Source organism: Sciurus carolinensis, chromosome 6, assembly GCF_902686445.1.
Source record: "Sciurus carolinensis chromosome 6, mSciCar1.2, whole genome shotgun sequence".
NCBI lineage: Eukaryota > Metazoa > Chordata > Mammalia > Rodentia > Sciuridae > Sciurus > Sciurus carolinensis.
This window is the reverse complement of record NC_062218.1, coordinates 107,630,368-107,646,810: the sequence shown is the minus strand read 5'-3', so window position 1 is coordinate 107,646,810 and position 16,443 is coordinate 107,630,368. Positions and strand designations below refer to the sequence as shown.

At 49.8% G+C, this 16,443-nt stretch overlaps 1 protein-coding gene across 1 annotated transcript in view; it reads right to left on the bottom strand.

Annotated features, from left to right (window-relative positions):
- Ppargc1b (PPARG coactivator 1 beta) overlaps positions 1 to 16,443 on the bottom strand; it is a 105,388-nt gene that overhangs the window by 26,197 nt on the left and 62,748 nt on the right. Inside the window, exon 2 of the mRNA XM_047555667.1 lies at positions 5,416 to 5,589. Coding sequence (XP_047411623.1) covers positions 5,416 to 5,589 — 174 coding nt within the window. The remainder of the gene's footprint in view (positions 1 to 5,415; positions 5,590 to 16,443) is intronic.

Genomic DNA, 16,443 nt, shown 5'->3' with positions numbered 1-16,443 from the left:
ACATGGCTACTGTGCACCCAGTTTTGTACTGGACACTGCTACACAGCACGCCCTCCTGGAGCTTACCCTCCAGTGGAGAGTGGAGGAGAACAAGAAGACAAGCAAGATCATTTCGGAACATGAGAAAAGCTGTTCAGAAAATAAAAGGACTCTTAATGGGAACGAAGAAAATGGTGGAGATCGCAGGCTATTTAGGCTGGCTACAGGAGTCTTCTCTGTACAGCTAACAAATTTAGGCTCAAAAGACAGGCAATGGGCTAAGGAAAGAAGACCTGGGCAGAGGGGAAACCCAGTGCCGAGGCCTGACTGAGACGGGTGGAAAGGCTTTGTCAGTAATGCCTCAGTCATCCTTACAACGCCAATGAGGGGAGTACTTTCTAGTCTCCATTTTCCAGGTGAGGAAACTGAGGTTCCTGGAGCTTAAGAAACCTGTCAAAGGCGACCCAACAAATGTGGGGCAGAGCCAGGTCCTGGACCAAGGGCCCCACACAGGTGAACCGAGGCTCTTCCTTTTCTGCTATGATCTACGAGGGTGAGCATGCGCAGCCAGCCCTGTGCGAGAGGCGGGAGTAGAGATTACATTGCTCCCAGGTAAGCCGCAGAGGCCTCAGTTGGGAACCCTGCTTCCCAGGCCTGTTCTGGCAGACGCACGTGCTGTCACATGATGCCTCCCGCAGCACGTTCCCACCCCAGGTCAGGCTGTTTATCCCTTCTTCAGGAAGTTCATCTGAAATACACATCTCGTGACGGCCTTTTGGCTGCACTGAATCTGTTCCAAGCCTTGCAGCCGGAGCAGCAGCTGAGTAACTCGAAGGGGGGACACGGGGAGAGGAGAACAAACGCATTTGTAATTTTTAGAACAGAGCTAAGAATAAAAGAAAGGTCAAAAGAAGATCTTAACGTGGCCCGCCTGGCTCAGGGCCTGGGGCTGGGGGCCTGGAGACTCTGGCTCTGGAATGTAACTGAGGCTCACCTGGCTGCCCCCATCCCCTACCTGACAGTCTCCCTGGCACTCGGGCCACATTCCCAGTGTTGGGTTCCCAGACGATTTGTCCAACCTGATGGCGAGTTCAGATCTGGGAACTTGGGGCCCAGGGGCCATTCTTAGGGCTAGTCACACAGGGCTCTGCCACTTACAGGGTAACCCTGGGCAATTTGTTCCCCTCATCTAAACCTCACTCGCTTTCCCACTAAAGGGCAAGACATGGCCCCTGGCCCTGCAAGGCTCCAGGCAGGCCAAGCCTGGAGTGGTGACCAGAGCACGGAGCTCTGTGGCCTAGCAGCGTGTGGGAACAGCCGCGACGTTGAATGAAGGAATGAATGAACCAAACAATGAACAATGGGGGAGACTGGGTTCAGTGTCTCTGAGGCCAGCGTCTAGAGGGAAGCCATCCAGAAATGACATCATCAGTGCTGGATGGGATGAGAATTCCCACTCTTTCCCAGGGACTGTAGCAAATGACCCAGAGTTATTGTGAATTATCACAAATATCAGAGCTGGCAGGGCTCAGGGTCATGGAGTGACCAGGCATGTCAAACACATGGCACCACATCACTAGCTGACTGTGGTGCTGGTTTCTCCCGCACCAGCTTCTCTCTTGACACAGGGCTCTGGGTTACAACTACCCAGCACTTGTGGTTGGTGCTCCTCTTTGGGCAGGAGGGACCTGAGGCCCCAGGAAAGAGATCTGTCAAGGTCATACAGCAAGTCAGCACGTGGGGTCAAGGATGAGAACCTGGGACTTTGAGTGCTAACAATGGTTTTCCAAGCACCAGGCCCAGGTTGAAAGCAGTACAAAACGGCAGAGGCCTCAAGGAGCACCAGTCAGGTTGGGTGAAAATAAAAATGACTCATGAAAGCCCGCTCCCCAAGACTGCTCAGCTCAGCAGCAGCCTGATGGGGCTGGAGGCGCAGACCAGCTGGGAAGAAAGGCCACGCCTGCCCAGGCCAGCCTGGCTCCCTCCAGGCCATCCCATAGGCACCCTAGGATAACGCATCCCAGGGAGCCGGCCACCCTCATCTTTTTCCCTGGGCCCATTAACTCGGCTCCCCCTGCTCAGCTTAGAAACGGAGTGCAAATTAATGGAGAGTTAATCAGCTGAGGGAGGATATTAATAGACTCGGCCCCACCCCCAGCCTTCCTGAGCTGATCTCAAGCTGGAGGAAAAGGAGCCTTCGAGACATCTGAGGGAAATGCTTCACTGGGGGACTAGCGTGGCTTGAAGGAATGGCTCACAATAGCCCTTGGGCTGTCTGGGCCCAAAGAACACTGGGAGGCCCTCCATTGTCCAGGGGATTTCACTGAGGCCAAGAAACTCAGAATCACCTCTCCCCCATTTTTCTGGCGGAAGGTCCATGATTTCATCAGTCTAAGAGAACCCAGTGATTCTCCTTTGTCCCCAACAGATTAAAAGCCACTGATGTAGTCCATGTTCCCTCTTCATGCTCACATGGGAAAACAGAGGCCCACCAAAGGGGGCGACCTGCCAAGGTGACACAACACAGAACAGCCCAACGCCTGCTTCGTCTACAAGCAGTTACCAAGTGCCCTCATGCCCCGGCCCCAAGAACCCTGAGGCACACAGGGAAATGGAACACAATGTCCCTGCCCCCAAAGGTTGTCAATCCTTATAACTGTAGCTTGTTCCTCACCCTCCCAGACTGTTTCCATAGCAATAGTGCCATTCAATTGTTAGAACACAGCTCGGACGCAGGCAGCCAGGCGCGGTGATTCCCACTGGTCTCAGGAGGGGACTGTCCCGGCAGTGGGAGGAGGAGGGCTAGAACCTGGGGCCCCTGGATCCCAGCTCAAGGTTTTGACATGGGTCATGTCTGACCCTGTGGCGGGAAAGAAAATATTACAATCCAGTTCTTAACACACATGAATCGAGTCCTTACAGTGTGTTCGGGCCCCAGATGAAGATCACGTTGTCGCACGGTCTGAGGACACCTGCACACGAGATGGGAGCCCACAAAAGGAAGCCGCTGTCAGTGTGCAAAGCCCGGGGACATAACGCACAGTGTGGACACAGGCGCCACAGAGCACGAGGGCGGGGTGAGGGGAGGGGGCAGACCCTAACCACACAATCACACACAGTAGGTGCATGGGTGAGGAATGGATGGAGCCAGCCTTGGGCAGAGCTCTGCAGCGGTGAGGACCAGCTTCCTCGGTGAGCTGGGGCCCGGGGGCTGCACCAGGCTCACCCAAGTCTGAAACCATTTCATGCAATAGTGGGGCTGCAGCAGAGGCCTGCTGGGGGCCTGGCCAGGAGGAGCAGGTGGGGGCTGGTGCTGTCTAGGTGGGGACAGTCTCCAGGCATAACCCAACCTCTCTGTGCATCAGCTCCGCACAACCTGAAGGCATTTTCAGAAGTTGGCTCCCTAAGAGGGAAGGAGCAACACAGTGAGGGTCTCGTCCCTGTTTTCATAAAAGAAAATAGAGGCCCCTGGACGCAGCCAGGACCATGGCTCAATCCTGCTGACTCCTCACAGGCTTGACAAAGGGGTTCAGTGTGGCAGTGATGGGTATGGGCTCTTTTGTCTTCTCCCTGACCCTTCCTACTGTGTGACTTCGAGCTCGTTACTTCATGTCTCTGAACTTTACTTTTCTCACCTGTGAAATGGGATATTAATAGTATGCAAACTTATAGGTTAAAATAGTGTCAAGGAAAATCCCAACTCTTGGCCATGGTGCACAAGACTGCATCCTCAGGCCCTGTCTACCTCTCTGATCTTATTCCTAGTACCTTCCCCTTGGCCTTTCTGTTCCCCACCATTGTAGGCCCTTCCTGCTTCCCAGCTCTACCCTTACGGCTGCTTCTGCCCAGAAGGCTTGGTTCCTGCCCTTTGATCTTCACGTGGCTGCTGCCTTCTCTTCCTTGGGAGGTCCTTCCTGACCACCAGCCTGCTGACCCTTTTCTATTCCTGGGCTCATTTCCTCTTATTCCCTGTCACAAGAGACTGCTGCTGGCCTCTGTTTCCTGGTCTGGCGACAGGTCTTCACCAGCTTGTGAAGTCCACAGATGGACACAGCGTGTGACGCACAGGGAGTTGCGTGATCCTTTCTAGAAGGACTGATAAAATCCATCAGGAGAACGGCTTGAGATGGCGTGTGGCACCCAGGTGTGGCACGTGACACACGGCGTGGTCAGGTTGCCACACAGGCACAGAGAGCCACATCTTCCTCCCCCAGTCTTTATGGGGGAGAAAATTTAAAGAAAGGACACGAATGGTGTGAATCTACATCGTGCACAGCCATAGAAACAAAAAGTTGAACCCCATTTGTGTACAATGAATCAAAATGCAGTCTGTAAAAAATAAAAATCAAATAAATAAAAAGAAAAAGAAAAGAATAGGTCAGAAAGTAGCAAGCACCCAGCTTCAACAGGGCCCATCTGATTCCATCTGCCCTCCACGCCTCACACCCACATGCATATGTGCAAATGCACACAGAGTTTATTTGTCCTCATGCAAATCCCAAGCCCCATATCCCACCACCTAAGAAATGGGCCATCACGGGCCCGCGGCACGCAGGGTTGAGAGGTCTATGTGTACAGGTTCTTCGCTGCCTTTGTTAAGTGTAGGCAGTGCCAGTGCATTGGAGGCCCCACCTGAAAGAGGGAACCACTGTATTTACAACTGAAAATTGTCAGGAGAATTAAAAGAGTTAATGTACACAGATGGGGTAGTCCTACCACAGAACAGGTGCTCAATATATGTGAGTCCTTCTCAGAAAGTCCTGGCTCAGAAGGCTACAGACTGGGTTTAGTCTAGTTCAGCTACCAGCTAGGTATTTGCATGAGGCATGAGACTGAACTCTCCAAGCCTCGGTTTCCTAATCTGTAAAATGGGGAAATAATGGCCCTGCTTCATGGGGGTTCCATGAGACAATGTAGGGAACAGACTTGGGGACCCCCAGAGGGCGTGGCTCTACCTGGGAGGCACAGAGGGGAAGCTCATCCCAGTCGTTACTTTCTGGTTTTTCCCTTTTTTGGTACCAGGGATTGAACCCAGAGATGCTTAACCTCTGAGCCACATCCCAGCCCTTTTAAATATTTTATTTAGAGACAGGATCTTGCTAAGTTGATTAGGGCTTCACTAAGTTGCTAAGGCTGACTTTGAACTCATGATCCTCCTGCCTCAGCTTCCCAAGCCACTAGGATTACAGGCGTGTACCATGGTGCCTGGCTCCAGCCCTTACTTTCTGGAAGACACAACACAGGCCAAATGAGTGGGTGAGACCTGTCCCAAGTCAAGTGTAGATCCAGGACAGGAAACAAGGTCCAGAGAGACTGGTTGGGCATGAGACTCTTGGCATGAGAAAGCACAGAAGATGGTGGAACAGGGCAAAGGGCCTTTGGGGGCAGACAGAGGTGCTGGCGCGGTGATGAGCAGGTGAGGCTGAGAGGTCCTACCTGGAAAAGCTCAGAGTCATCGGGGCTGTACTGGCTGGGCTCAGTCTCAGACGTCTCAGGGCACCACTGCAGCTCCCCAAAGCAGGTGGCAGAGTCAAAGTCGCTGGCGTCCAGCTGGGAGAGGTCGAGCTCAGGAAAGTCAGCGCAGAGTTGCTCCTCCCCAGAACCGCCACCCTGAGGAGACAGGAAGAAGCAGACAGATCAGAGCTGAGTGTGGCTTGATCCAAGCAGGGCCCTCCCACTCATGATGCTGCCAACCGGACCCTCGGCCATGGCCAGATTTTGCCAAATGACCCCAAACTATAAAGATCCGCCCCACCCCTCACAGTCATCAAATCTACCAGGAGCTAAGCCAGCCTGGCAGCACAGACCCCCCCACCCCACATTGCTCTCACCCCTCCTGCTCTGCACTCCTACACATCCCTCAAAGCCCTGCCCACAAGCCATCACTTTCCTTATACTAAAACTGCTTTCTTGAAAACTCTACCAGCACCTGTTACAGTTACTCCTTTATACAACTGCCCCCACCTGTAAGAAAACTTCTTAAAGCTAACAGGCCCTCCATATTAACAAGGAAACAAAATACAGAGACAATAATAGCTGACATTACTGAGTGATTACCAGATTTTAGAGAAACATTCATGTTCTCGGGGATTTTAGAGGGTTATTTGTGACGTCTAAAACATTGAAGGCCACCCATCAGAAGATAAGAGGCAAATAAAACCACAGTACACCTGTGTCACGATATACTGCAGTGCTTTTGAAGTGAATAAAGCAGATCGATGGATCATCTCCAAGATACGTCAAATAAAAGACTAAGTTGTAGAATAGCCACACGAATATAAACCCATGTGTATTCACAGAATGAAGCAACAATCAAGCTACAGATTTCTCTATGTAGCATAATCAATGTGCAAACACACCTGGCTGACAGTAGGGGGTGGGGGAGAAGGGAGTCAGCAGGACTCTGCTAATAGCACCCTCTGAACCATGATTCCCCAAGTGTGGTCCCAGGACCACCCACATCAGTATCACCTGGGAACTTGCCATGTCAGAAATAATGCAGATTCTCAGGCCAGTCCCAACCCGACTGAATCAGGAGGCAATCACTTTCTCCTCCAGTCTCCCAAGTTTAACTGTCACCGACAGAAGGGCTGTGCTGGGAGGCTGACACAGCAGCGGAACACCACAGGGACAAACAGGCCTGCCTGGGACCTGACAGATCTGAGTGGAGATTCCCACTCAACAGCTGTGAGACTTTGGTCAGGACCCTTCACCCCTCTAAAACCCAACTGCCCCATCTGTAGAATGGGGACAGAAACAGCACCTGCCTGATGGGGTCAAGAGCAACTGACAGCCTGCTCTGATAGGAGCTCAGTAAGTCAGCGAACAGTAATGACACCAAATAATGGTGACGACGATGATGAAAAAAACAGCATTTCATGGCAGGCAGAGAGGGTGGGACCTGCTGCAACCAAAAAGGCAAATGGGTGACACTTAAGAAATAGGTTCTGCTCAGGCCTTTTCCTTAATTGTTCCCACTTACAAGGCTTCATAAATTATGAATAAATGTATATTATTAGCTCAACTTGACACAGGAAAAAGGCTTTTATCCAAATTTGGGTCAAATGTTTTAATTGGCATTTTGCAAGAGTCCTGCCTGTGCCGACAACATCACAGCCAGGTCCTCACAAGCAGCCAGTCTCTGGCTCTCAAGCTGGGCAGCAATGCGCCCAGCGAGTCTCTATCTACAGGACCATACCCCCACCCCTGTGCCGCCCCACCTGCTCCTTCTTTCTCCAATCCACACATATTCAGCAGTCCTAAATATTAAGCTCTGAGTCACTCTGAGCTGGGCCCGTGCCAGAAGCTGTAGCCAGGAATGCAACAGACACCACTGTCCTCTTGGAGCTCACATGTTGGGGGGACAAGAGGGTGACATTAACAAATAATCACTCAAATAAAATGCAATTACAGTTGTCACCCCTTATCTGTGTTTTCAGTTGCCCGTGGTCCCCTGTAGTCTGGAAATATTCAATAGAAATTTCCAGAATAAGCAATTCATTAAGTTTTAGATGGGGTGCCATTCTGAGTAGCATGATAAAATCTTGGGTAGTTCTGCTCTGTCCCCCCAGGACATGAGTCATCCCTTTGTCCATTGTATCCATGCTGTATACATTACCCACCCATTAGTCACTTAGTAGCCATCCTAATTATCAGATACACTATCAGAGTGCAGGGCATGTTTCAAGTTCAAGTAACTTATTTTACTGACTAATGGTCCCAAAGTGCAAGAGTAGTGATGCTGGCAACTCAGATATGCCAAAGAGAAGCCATAAAGGGCTTCCTTTAGGTGACTTAATGAGGAAAGGGGAAAAAAAATCATGCTGATGTTGCTAAGATCTGCAATAAGAATGAATCTTCTATCCACGAATTTGTGAGGAAGGCAAAAGAAACTCATGCCAATTTTGCAATTGTACCTAAACTGCAAAAATGATGATCACAGTACATGGTAAATGCTTAGTTAAGATGGAAAAGGCATTACATTTGTGTATGTATGCACTGGGGAAAAAAAAAAAAAAAAAACAGTCCATATAGGGCTTGGTACTATCTGTGGTTTCAGGCGCCCGCTTGGAATGTGCCCCTGAGGATAAGGGGAAACTGCTTTACAAATTGCAACTCCCAAAGGAATAGCTGAACACTTCTGAACCTGGTTGAGAACCTGAAGATGAGAGGGAACTGGTGTTGCCTTACGCTGTGGGTCCCCAAGGTAACCCCAGCCCACACAAGCCCCTGTCTGTCTGTCACCCACTTCAGCTATAAAGCACCATCACTCAACAGTTGCCCCCACCCCAGGAGACAGGCAGATCCCCTCATCTCCTCCTGGAAGCTTCCGTCTCCTTTGCACCTAATCAGACTGGGGGATGCAGCAGCTTTTGCCTGTTCTAGGCAGACATTTAATTTGTTTCTAATTTTGGGTCATTATGAATAAGTCTTCAATATTGGCGTACAAGTCTTTGTGTAGACATATGTCTGTTTCTCTTGGGTAAATATCCACGAATGGAATTGCTGGGTTATTTGGTAAGCTGATGTGTAACTTTATAAAAATGACAAACTGTTCTCCAAAATGTTGTAGCACTGAACCCTGACATCGGCTATATGAGAGCCCAACGGTTCCATACCCTCACCAAGACCTGGTATTGTCAGTCATTTTAATTTTAAACATTTATTCAGTGGGACTATGAGCGAGGCACTGTGATGTACAAGTCTCAATCCCTTCCTTTGTTTGATGCCATCTTAGTGGGGGGAAAACACATCAGTGTTTCATGACCAATTAGGTTAGAAACAAAGCAGGTGCCCTGGTGGAGGGTCTCGGGAGTAATCTCTATCTTAGATGGGTGTCAGGGAAGGCTTTGTGAGGAGCAGACACCTCGGTGAAGGAGGAGAAGCCAAACCGTGTAGGAGGGGGAGCAGCGTTCCAGTAGAGGGATCTGCAAGGGCAAAGACAATGGGGACTGAGCTGAAGGTGTGAGCGAGGCAGCAGCTCAGTGAGGGGAGAGGCAGGAGGAGGTGGGATCAGGCAGGGATTGTAAGGGATTTGGGTTTTTTGTACCGGGGATTGAATCCAGGGGTGATTGACCACTGAGCCACATCTCCAGCCCTTTTTTTATGTTTTATTAGAGACAGGGTCTCGCTAAATTGCAGAGGCTGACTTTGAACTCATGATCCTCCTACCTCAGCTTCCCAAGCTCCTGGAATTACAGGCATGCACCACCACACCCAGAGGGATTTGGGTATTATTCCAAATGAGATGGAGGTAGGGATAGTGCAGAGGCAGGAAATGGGTGAGGCCACTGGAGCCATCCAAGACAAGTTAGGCAGGGGCTGGTCATCACCTATGGCCTGTGGGACAGGAGGGAGGGCCAAAAGCAGAGATACAGGGGTGCTGGGCAGCGGGGATCTCCCTGGTCAACAAAGCCCCTGTTGATAAGCTCTCTGGGGAACTCTTTCAACATACTGTGTCCCTGGTTCCTCTCTCATCCCAGTAACTCAGAGTGGCCACCTCTGCTGATCTGTTTCCTAAGAAGAACCTGAGAAGCAGAGTCAGACCATCCAGGTGGCAGCAGCTCTGAGAGGTGACAAGGTCGGGGGTGGGGATCATGGTGAGCAATTTGGGACGTAGACACCCTCCAGGAACCAGTTGAAGCTCCAGGCACTCTCTCCCAAGATGCATGTGCACACACAAAATTTATACACAACTTTCAGGCCTTCACAGATTCGGTGTAAGAACTCCTGGCCTGGCTGAGCTCCTTCACTCTCCAGATATGGAAACTGAGGTCCAAGGAGGAAAATGGATTTGCTCGGGGTCATTAGTGACTGTCCTTCCCTGGAAAACATGCCATGCCTCCTTTACAAAATGCCCATAAATGGCCAAGACAACTGCACTTAGTGATCACCCATAGGCGCTCAACATGCTCCAAGTGTAACCAGCATATAAAAATAGAGAAACCTCAGCTTCAAGGCCTTGTCAATTAGGCCTAAGACCACTCTGGCTAAAAAGCATCAAGCACTGCATTAATGGTGATTCCTTGGCTTTCTTTGTCCTGGAGAGGCTTTTGAAGGGGTGCCTTGAGTGACCCAGTTCTTCAGTCTGCACTGAGGCCTTCTTGTTCATCCCGGCTGCTTTCTTTCCACAGCCTCTGCTAGTGGAGCTGAGAGGACAAGTGCAGGACTAATAGCCTCGTGCTCACTGTCTGCCAGGGGCTGTGCTCGGCCCCATGTGTACTTGCTCTCATCAGTTGTAACACAACCATGCAGGGCAGGTGCTGCTGTCCCCATGCTACTAGTCGAGAAACTCCAAGATGGAGTCACTTGTGTTCGTTTGCTAGGGCTGCCGAAACAAAGCACCACGTAATTAAAAAATGTCTTGTGTCACAATTTGGAGGCCAAAACCAGAGACCAAGCCGTCAGAAGGCATGGCTCCTTCTGAGAACCCAGGGAAGGGTCTGTTCCAGGTCTCCCTGGGCCTTCTTAGGGGGTGGAGGGTAGGGGGAGTAGCCACTGAGTCAATCCCCAGTCCTATTTTGTATTTTTTAATTTAGAGACAGGCTCTCACTGAGTTGCTTAGCGCCTCTCTGTTGCTAAGGCTGGCTTTGAACTCACGATCCTGCCTCAGCCTCCTGAGTGGCTGGGATTACAGGCATGTGCCACCTCATCCAGCTCTTCTGGGCTTTTTGAAGGCCATCTTCTCCTGTCTTCTCACACTGTCTTTTCCCTGTTGGAATCTGTGTTTACCCAAATTTCCCCTTTGATAAGCCATACTGGATCAGGGTCCAGTCCACCCTAAAGACCTCATTTTAACCTGATTATCACTGTAAAGATCCTGTCTCCAAATAAAGTTACATTCTGAAGTCCTGGGCATTGGGACTTCAATGTCTTTTTTTGGAAGACAACTCGACTCACAGCACCCTGGAGACCAGAAAGGTGAGACTGGGATTCAAACCCAAGTCTTTCCTCTCCCTACAAGGCCATCACCAGGCATCCTGTTTCTGAAATTGAGAAGCAACACTCAAGGCCGTTTATTCCCAACTACAGATGGGGGAGTAAAGCTTTGGACAAGAGCTGGGAACAGCCCAAGGCACACGGCTAGCTCTAGCTCGTGGATGAGCAAAGATGAGTCTAGGGCCAAAGGCACTGCACTGTGCCCGGCCCCCTCTGGCCTCACCGCATCTGCTCATCCCCCTGCTAGGGGTCCCCTCTCCTGGAGCCTTGCCTTCAGCAACACCACACCCCCTATTTGAAAGGGCTGAAGCCTCCTCAAGCCAGAGAGATAAATGACCCTGGCAGGGGATTAATGGGGTTTCATCCAGACTCTCACATAAGTGGCTTCATTGGAAGCTTGTGTATCTTGTTGGAAATCGATTCCCTGCTTAAGAAAGAATGCATCTTCAGGAAAAATTGGTGGCTCCACTTTCCTGGCTGCAATCAGCAAATTGCCTTGCTTAGTGCCTGGTCCAGGACAGATTCTCAGAATTACTGGTGGAAGGAAGCAGGGGTGGGAGGGCAGTTACAGTGGCAGCTTGGGTTCCAGACCTGTCCAGTACTCACCAAGTGTCCTTCAGCAGGTCACCTTCCCTCTGGTTCTCACTGTCCCTCTGGAATAGAGAACTTGAAACTAGACAGACCCTCCGGACCCTGCCTGCACACATCTTTCATATAATTCATCTCATTTCTGAGATCCATGGAGGCTTTGGGGAAATATTTTGGCAGAACTCAGCATTTAATGAACAGATCAATGAATGAATTAATAAGTAAATTTCCAGAGGGGAGATAAAAGTGCAGAAAGAAGGTCTTGAAATGGGAAGAAGCCTAGACAAGGTGGGCAGAAGGGCAGGCCCTGGTTCAGATATTGACACTAAGAATTTGAGATCAAGAGCAAAACATTAGCTTTAACTGCCAAGGTTTCTTTCTTCCTTCTTTTTTTTTTTTTTTTTTTGGTACCAGGGATTGAATCCAGGGGCACTCACTTAACCACTGAGCCACATCCCCAGCCCTATTTTGTATTTTATTTAGAGACAGGGTCTCACTGAGTTGCTTAGCACCTCACTAAGTTGCTGAGACTGGCTTTGAACTTGGGATCCTCCTGCGTCAGCCTCCTGAGTCACTGGGATTATGCATGAGCCATGCACCTGACCACTGCCTCAGTTTCTAAAGACAAAGTGGGGATTTTTTTTTTTTTTTTTTTTTTTTTTTTTTTTTTTTTTTTTTTTTATCATACCTCCCAGGGCTCTTACAAAGGTAAAGAAACAGGTTGGGAGCCCAGCATGTGTCAGACACTCCATGAGTGGTAGTCACAGATTGCTAGGGTCTGAATGTGTCACCACAAAATACATCCCCATGGTGATGGTAACAAGAGGTGGGGCCTTTGGGAGGTGGGTGGTCAAGGTAGGCACAGCCTGGCTAAGTGGGTCCAAATAAACACCAGGAATTGCTGGAGTGTTGGGACAAGGGGGCTCAGTTGGTTGAGTTCCACTCTAGAAGGCAGAGGCTGGCACCACCTTTGCCACTACTTGTAATGAGCCTCCTTGAGGAGGAAGCCAGCACAGGCAACAGGGAAATAGGGAGAGAGGGGCTTCTGACAAAATAATTTGTCACTTGTCACACTTGGATCCAGTTGTGCCTGAAGCCAGCAATTCTCTGTACTCTGCCATTATGTGAGTGAATAAATTCCCTTTCTAGATTACATCCCAGTGGGAATTTCTATCACCTATCAATGAAAATGTGATGACTACTTCATCTCTCACGTTAGAAAAAAAACAAGATTCCCACTGTCTTCCAAATTAATACAACAGTCTTAAGCCTCCAGAAGAACAGTAGCTGATCTTCGTCCCCAGAGAAACACTTAACAGCATCATATGAAATAAGACTCAAACCATGCACACAAAGTTGAACTCCAGGAAAAGTAGATGAAAGGCCAGGTGTGGTGGTGCACTTTTGTCATTCCAGCGGCTTGGGAGGCTGAGGCAGGAGGATCTCGAGTTCAAAGCCAGTCTCAGCAACTTAGCGAGGCCCTATGCAACTCAGTGAGACTCTGTCTCTAAAAAAAATACAAAATAGGGCTGGAGATGTAGTTTAAGTGATCGAGTGCCCCTATGTTCAATCCCTGGTACACTCCCCCCTAAAAAAAAGTAGATGAAAGGAGGGGCTCTGAGCCCAGTCCAAAAGGACCCAACGCCCTGAATTCAGAAATAAACTAGGTCATTGGAAGGGTATCCCCTCCCCCACCACAAAAACACTCAAGGCTAAAACCCTCAACCTGGTACTCAAGACCCCTTTCCCATGGAAGCATCTGGCCTTGGGCCTACCAAACCTGGTGATAGTCAGAACTTTCAGCAGACCCCAAGCCCTAGCCAAGCAGGTGCCTGATCAGGGCTTGGTATAAGGTGACCCAAGAAAAGGTGCCCAGGCAAAAGTGGATCCTCCTGCTCAGAGATGAGCAGTGCTCAAAACAGGGCCACTGAGCTATGCCTGACCTGGCCAACTGTGAAGGAGCGCAGTTACCAGTGTACAGCTCTTCATGGTAGGCGCAGCAAGAGGAAGGAAGAAGTCTGGGTCCTGGACACTGCCCTTGGTATCTATCTGCCTTGAGAGTCCAGAGGACTCAACTTGGCACTCACCCAGCACCTTGCCATGTTGGGAGTTTTCTGTTACTTACAACCAAACCTAATCCTATCCAGGCCCCCTCAGACTTTGGTACAATGCTTACCATCTTCTACCTGACCAGCCGGTCAGGTTTCCCAATGCTCTCCGTCCTCCCATCCACAACCTTCAATATTTATGGCACCCACCAACTGGCCCGTTCTCACCAGCTGAGACATCTGTGTACTGGGAGCCAGTACCCATTTGTTACTACAATTATGAAATTCAATTAAATTGTCCATAAACAGAAAATGTGAGGACAAAAGAAGAGTTCTCAATGAAAACTAAGTTGAAGGCTGTGGAAGGATTCCATAAACTTGATTTGCTAACACAAAACACTGCCGTCAAATTCTGTGTGGACGAGATCACGGTAAAAGATGAGAAGAGATATATAGTCATCTAGAAGGATTCTGCACTCAGACAGCTTGACTAAAGTCTGGTAAGTTCTTGGTGCATTGGTATAAATACTCCAACTGGAAATTGAAGCCCTGGCACTGTGGGTGCAGATCGTGCAGGAAAAATGACTTTAGAATTTCAATCCTGGCACCACAAACAGTCCTGAACCAAAAGATTGGCAAAAAATGAACAGGCAGGTCACGTGGCTTCATTAAGATGACGTTAGGCATTAAGTTCCATGATTCAGTGCTTTACCTAACCTTTTCCCAGGAATTCCTCTCCCCAGCGTCCCCCTCGACTGCCAAGTAGTTTCCCTCTCATCAGATAAGAAGGTGTCCACTGAAGGACTGGACGAGGATTCCAGCCTCCACTGCACAGGAAATAAGGCCTCAGGCTGGACTCCCGGGACCCAGTGGGGGGTGGGCACTAGAATAGTCCACAGTCCCATTTTTAGAGACCAGTATCTTATTTTGCAGATGATGAAATGGAGGTTCAGAGAAAGGGAAGGAGGAGTCACCCAAGATCCACACAGCCAGCTCCTGGCAGGGTTAGGACAAACTAGGATCTCCCATGTCCCCTGTCCAAAGCTCTTTCCAAGGCCAGGTGCAGTAGCACACTTCTGTAATCATGGCTCAAACCTGAGGCGGATGATCGTGAGTTCAAAGTCAGCCTCAGCAATCTAACAAGGTCCTAAAGCAACTCAGAGAGACCCTGTCTCTAAATAAAATATTTTTAAAAGGGCTGAGGATGTGGCTCACTGCTGAAGCACCACTGGGTTCAAACCCTGGTACCAAAACAAAAAGCTCTTTCCAAAATGACAATCCACTCCCTCAACAGCTGTGGCCCATACACCAACATTAGACTCCCACGCCCCCACTACCCCGCCTTAAAAGGTGAGGGAAAGATTGAAAAGGAAGAGTCCTGGGGTAGTGTTATCTCCTTAGTCCTCTCCTTCCCTGTCCCCATTGCCCCCAAGCAGCCCCTACCCCACAGGGGTCTGAGGCTACTGTACAGGGTGGGGTTACCTGGCAGTGGGGCAGTTCCCACATGGCCTGCCAGAGCCCTGAGACCAGAGTGCTCTCCTCTGGCACTGAAGTCTCAGACGGCAGCCCCTCTCCACCTTTGGCAGTGTGGATCCTGGCACCTGGCCAGGCCCAGGAAGGCCATGGTGTTTTTAAACAAATAAAGGTTGGATTATATTCTGTGACATGAGCACAGGGCATTTGGGAGCCTGCGTGCTATGCACACATTGTGTTTGTCTGCACTTATAGTCAATTTTAGGCACTTGAACTCAAGGGCCTCTTGAATTCAAAGGCGAGTGGCAGGAAAGGCACTATAGCTGCCAAGTGATGGGCAGGTATAGTGGGCCAGACCAGTGCAGGCAGGACTGGCCCTGGCTCTCACGCTAGCTAGTCGCAGGTGCTCAGGCTCTGCGTCTGCAGACAAGCCTCCCGGCACGTGGGGCCTCAGCCTCAGCACTGGCCAGGCCCTCGCCTCCGCAGGCTCTCCTCATCATCATCCCCAGTGAAGTATGGCTCCCACCTGGGCCTCCTAGATGCTAGGGTGCCACTGGATCCTAGGGTGGCAGCCCCAGCACTGGCTTAGTAGCACCCTGCTGCAGTTCCCTCAATTTGCACCTACACTTCCCTGAGATTCCCTCCACCCTGTCCTCTCACTATGCTTTTTAACTGTGGGAAAGAGCCAGGCGCCATGACGCATGCCTGTAATCCCAACAACTTGGGAGGCTGAGGCTGGAGGGTCACAAGTTCAAAGCCAGCCTCAGCAATGGCAAGGTGCTAAGCAACTCAGTGAAACCCTTTCCCTAAATAAAATAAAAAATAGGGCTAGAGATGTGGCTCAGTGGTCAAGTGCCCCTGGGTTCAATCCCTGGTACAAAAAAAAAAAAAAAAAATTGTGGGCAATAAATACATACAACTTTAGTTGTTTTTAAGCATTAAGTATTAATTTTTGGCAGTAAGTACATCTACACTGCTGTGCACCCATCACCACCACCCCCTCCAGAACCTTCCCCCATTTTAAATTTATCTACTTGTTTATTGTTTGTTTATTGTTTATTCTCAACTAGCAGCTCCTTTTGACCAGAGGCTGTGTCTATCTTGTCCCCTGCCATATCCCCAGTGCCTGGCACACAGTAGGTGCTCAATAAAGATGTGCTCAATAAACCTAATGAGTGCCACGTAAACTGTCAAGGGAGTTACACAGAAGCAAAAGAGTACAACATGGAAACAGTTTCCATACAGCCCCAAGACGAGGTCAATTGCCTGGCAACCTCAGCTTCCAGATAACAATTTCATGTCTTGTCAAACTCTACAAAGACAAAACCGCTGAGAGCTCCTTTTCTCTCCTGGTTCTGGACCCCTCTGCGAGGTCAAGAATGAAGACATACGATCACAGGAGCCACCTGACATCAAC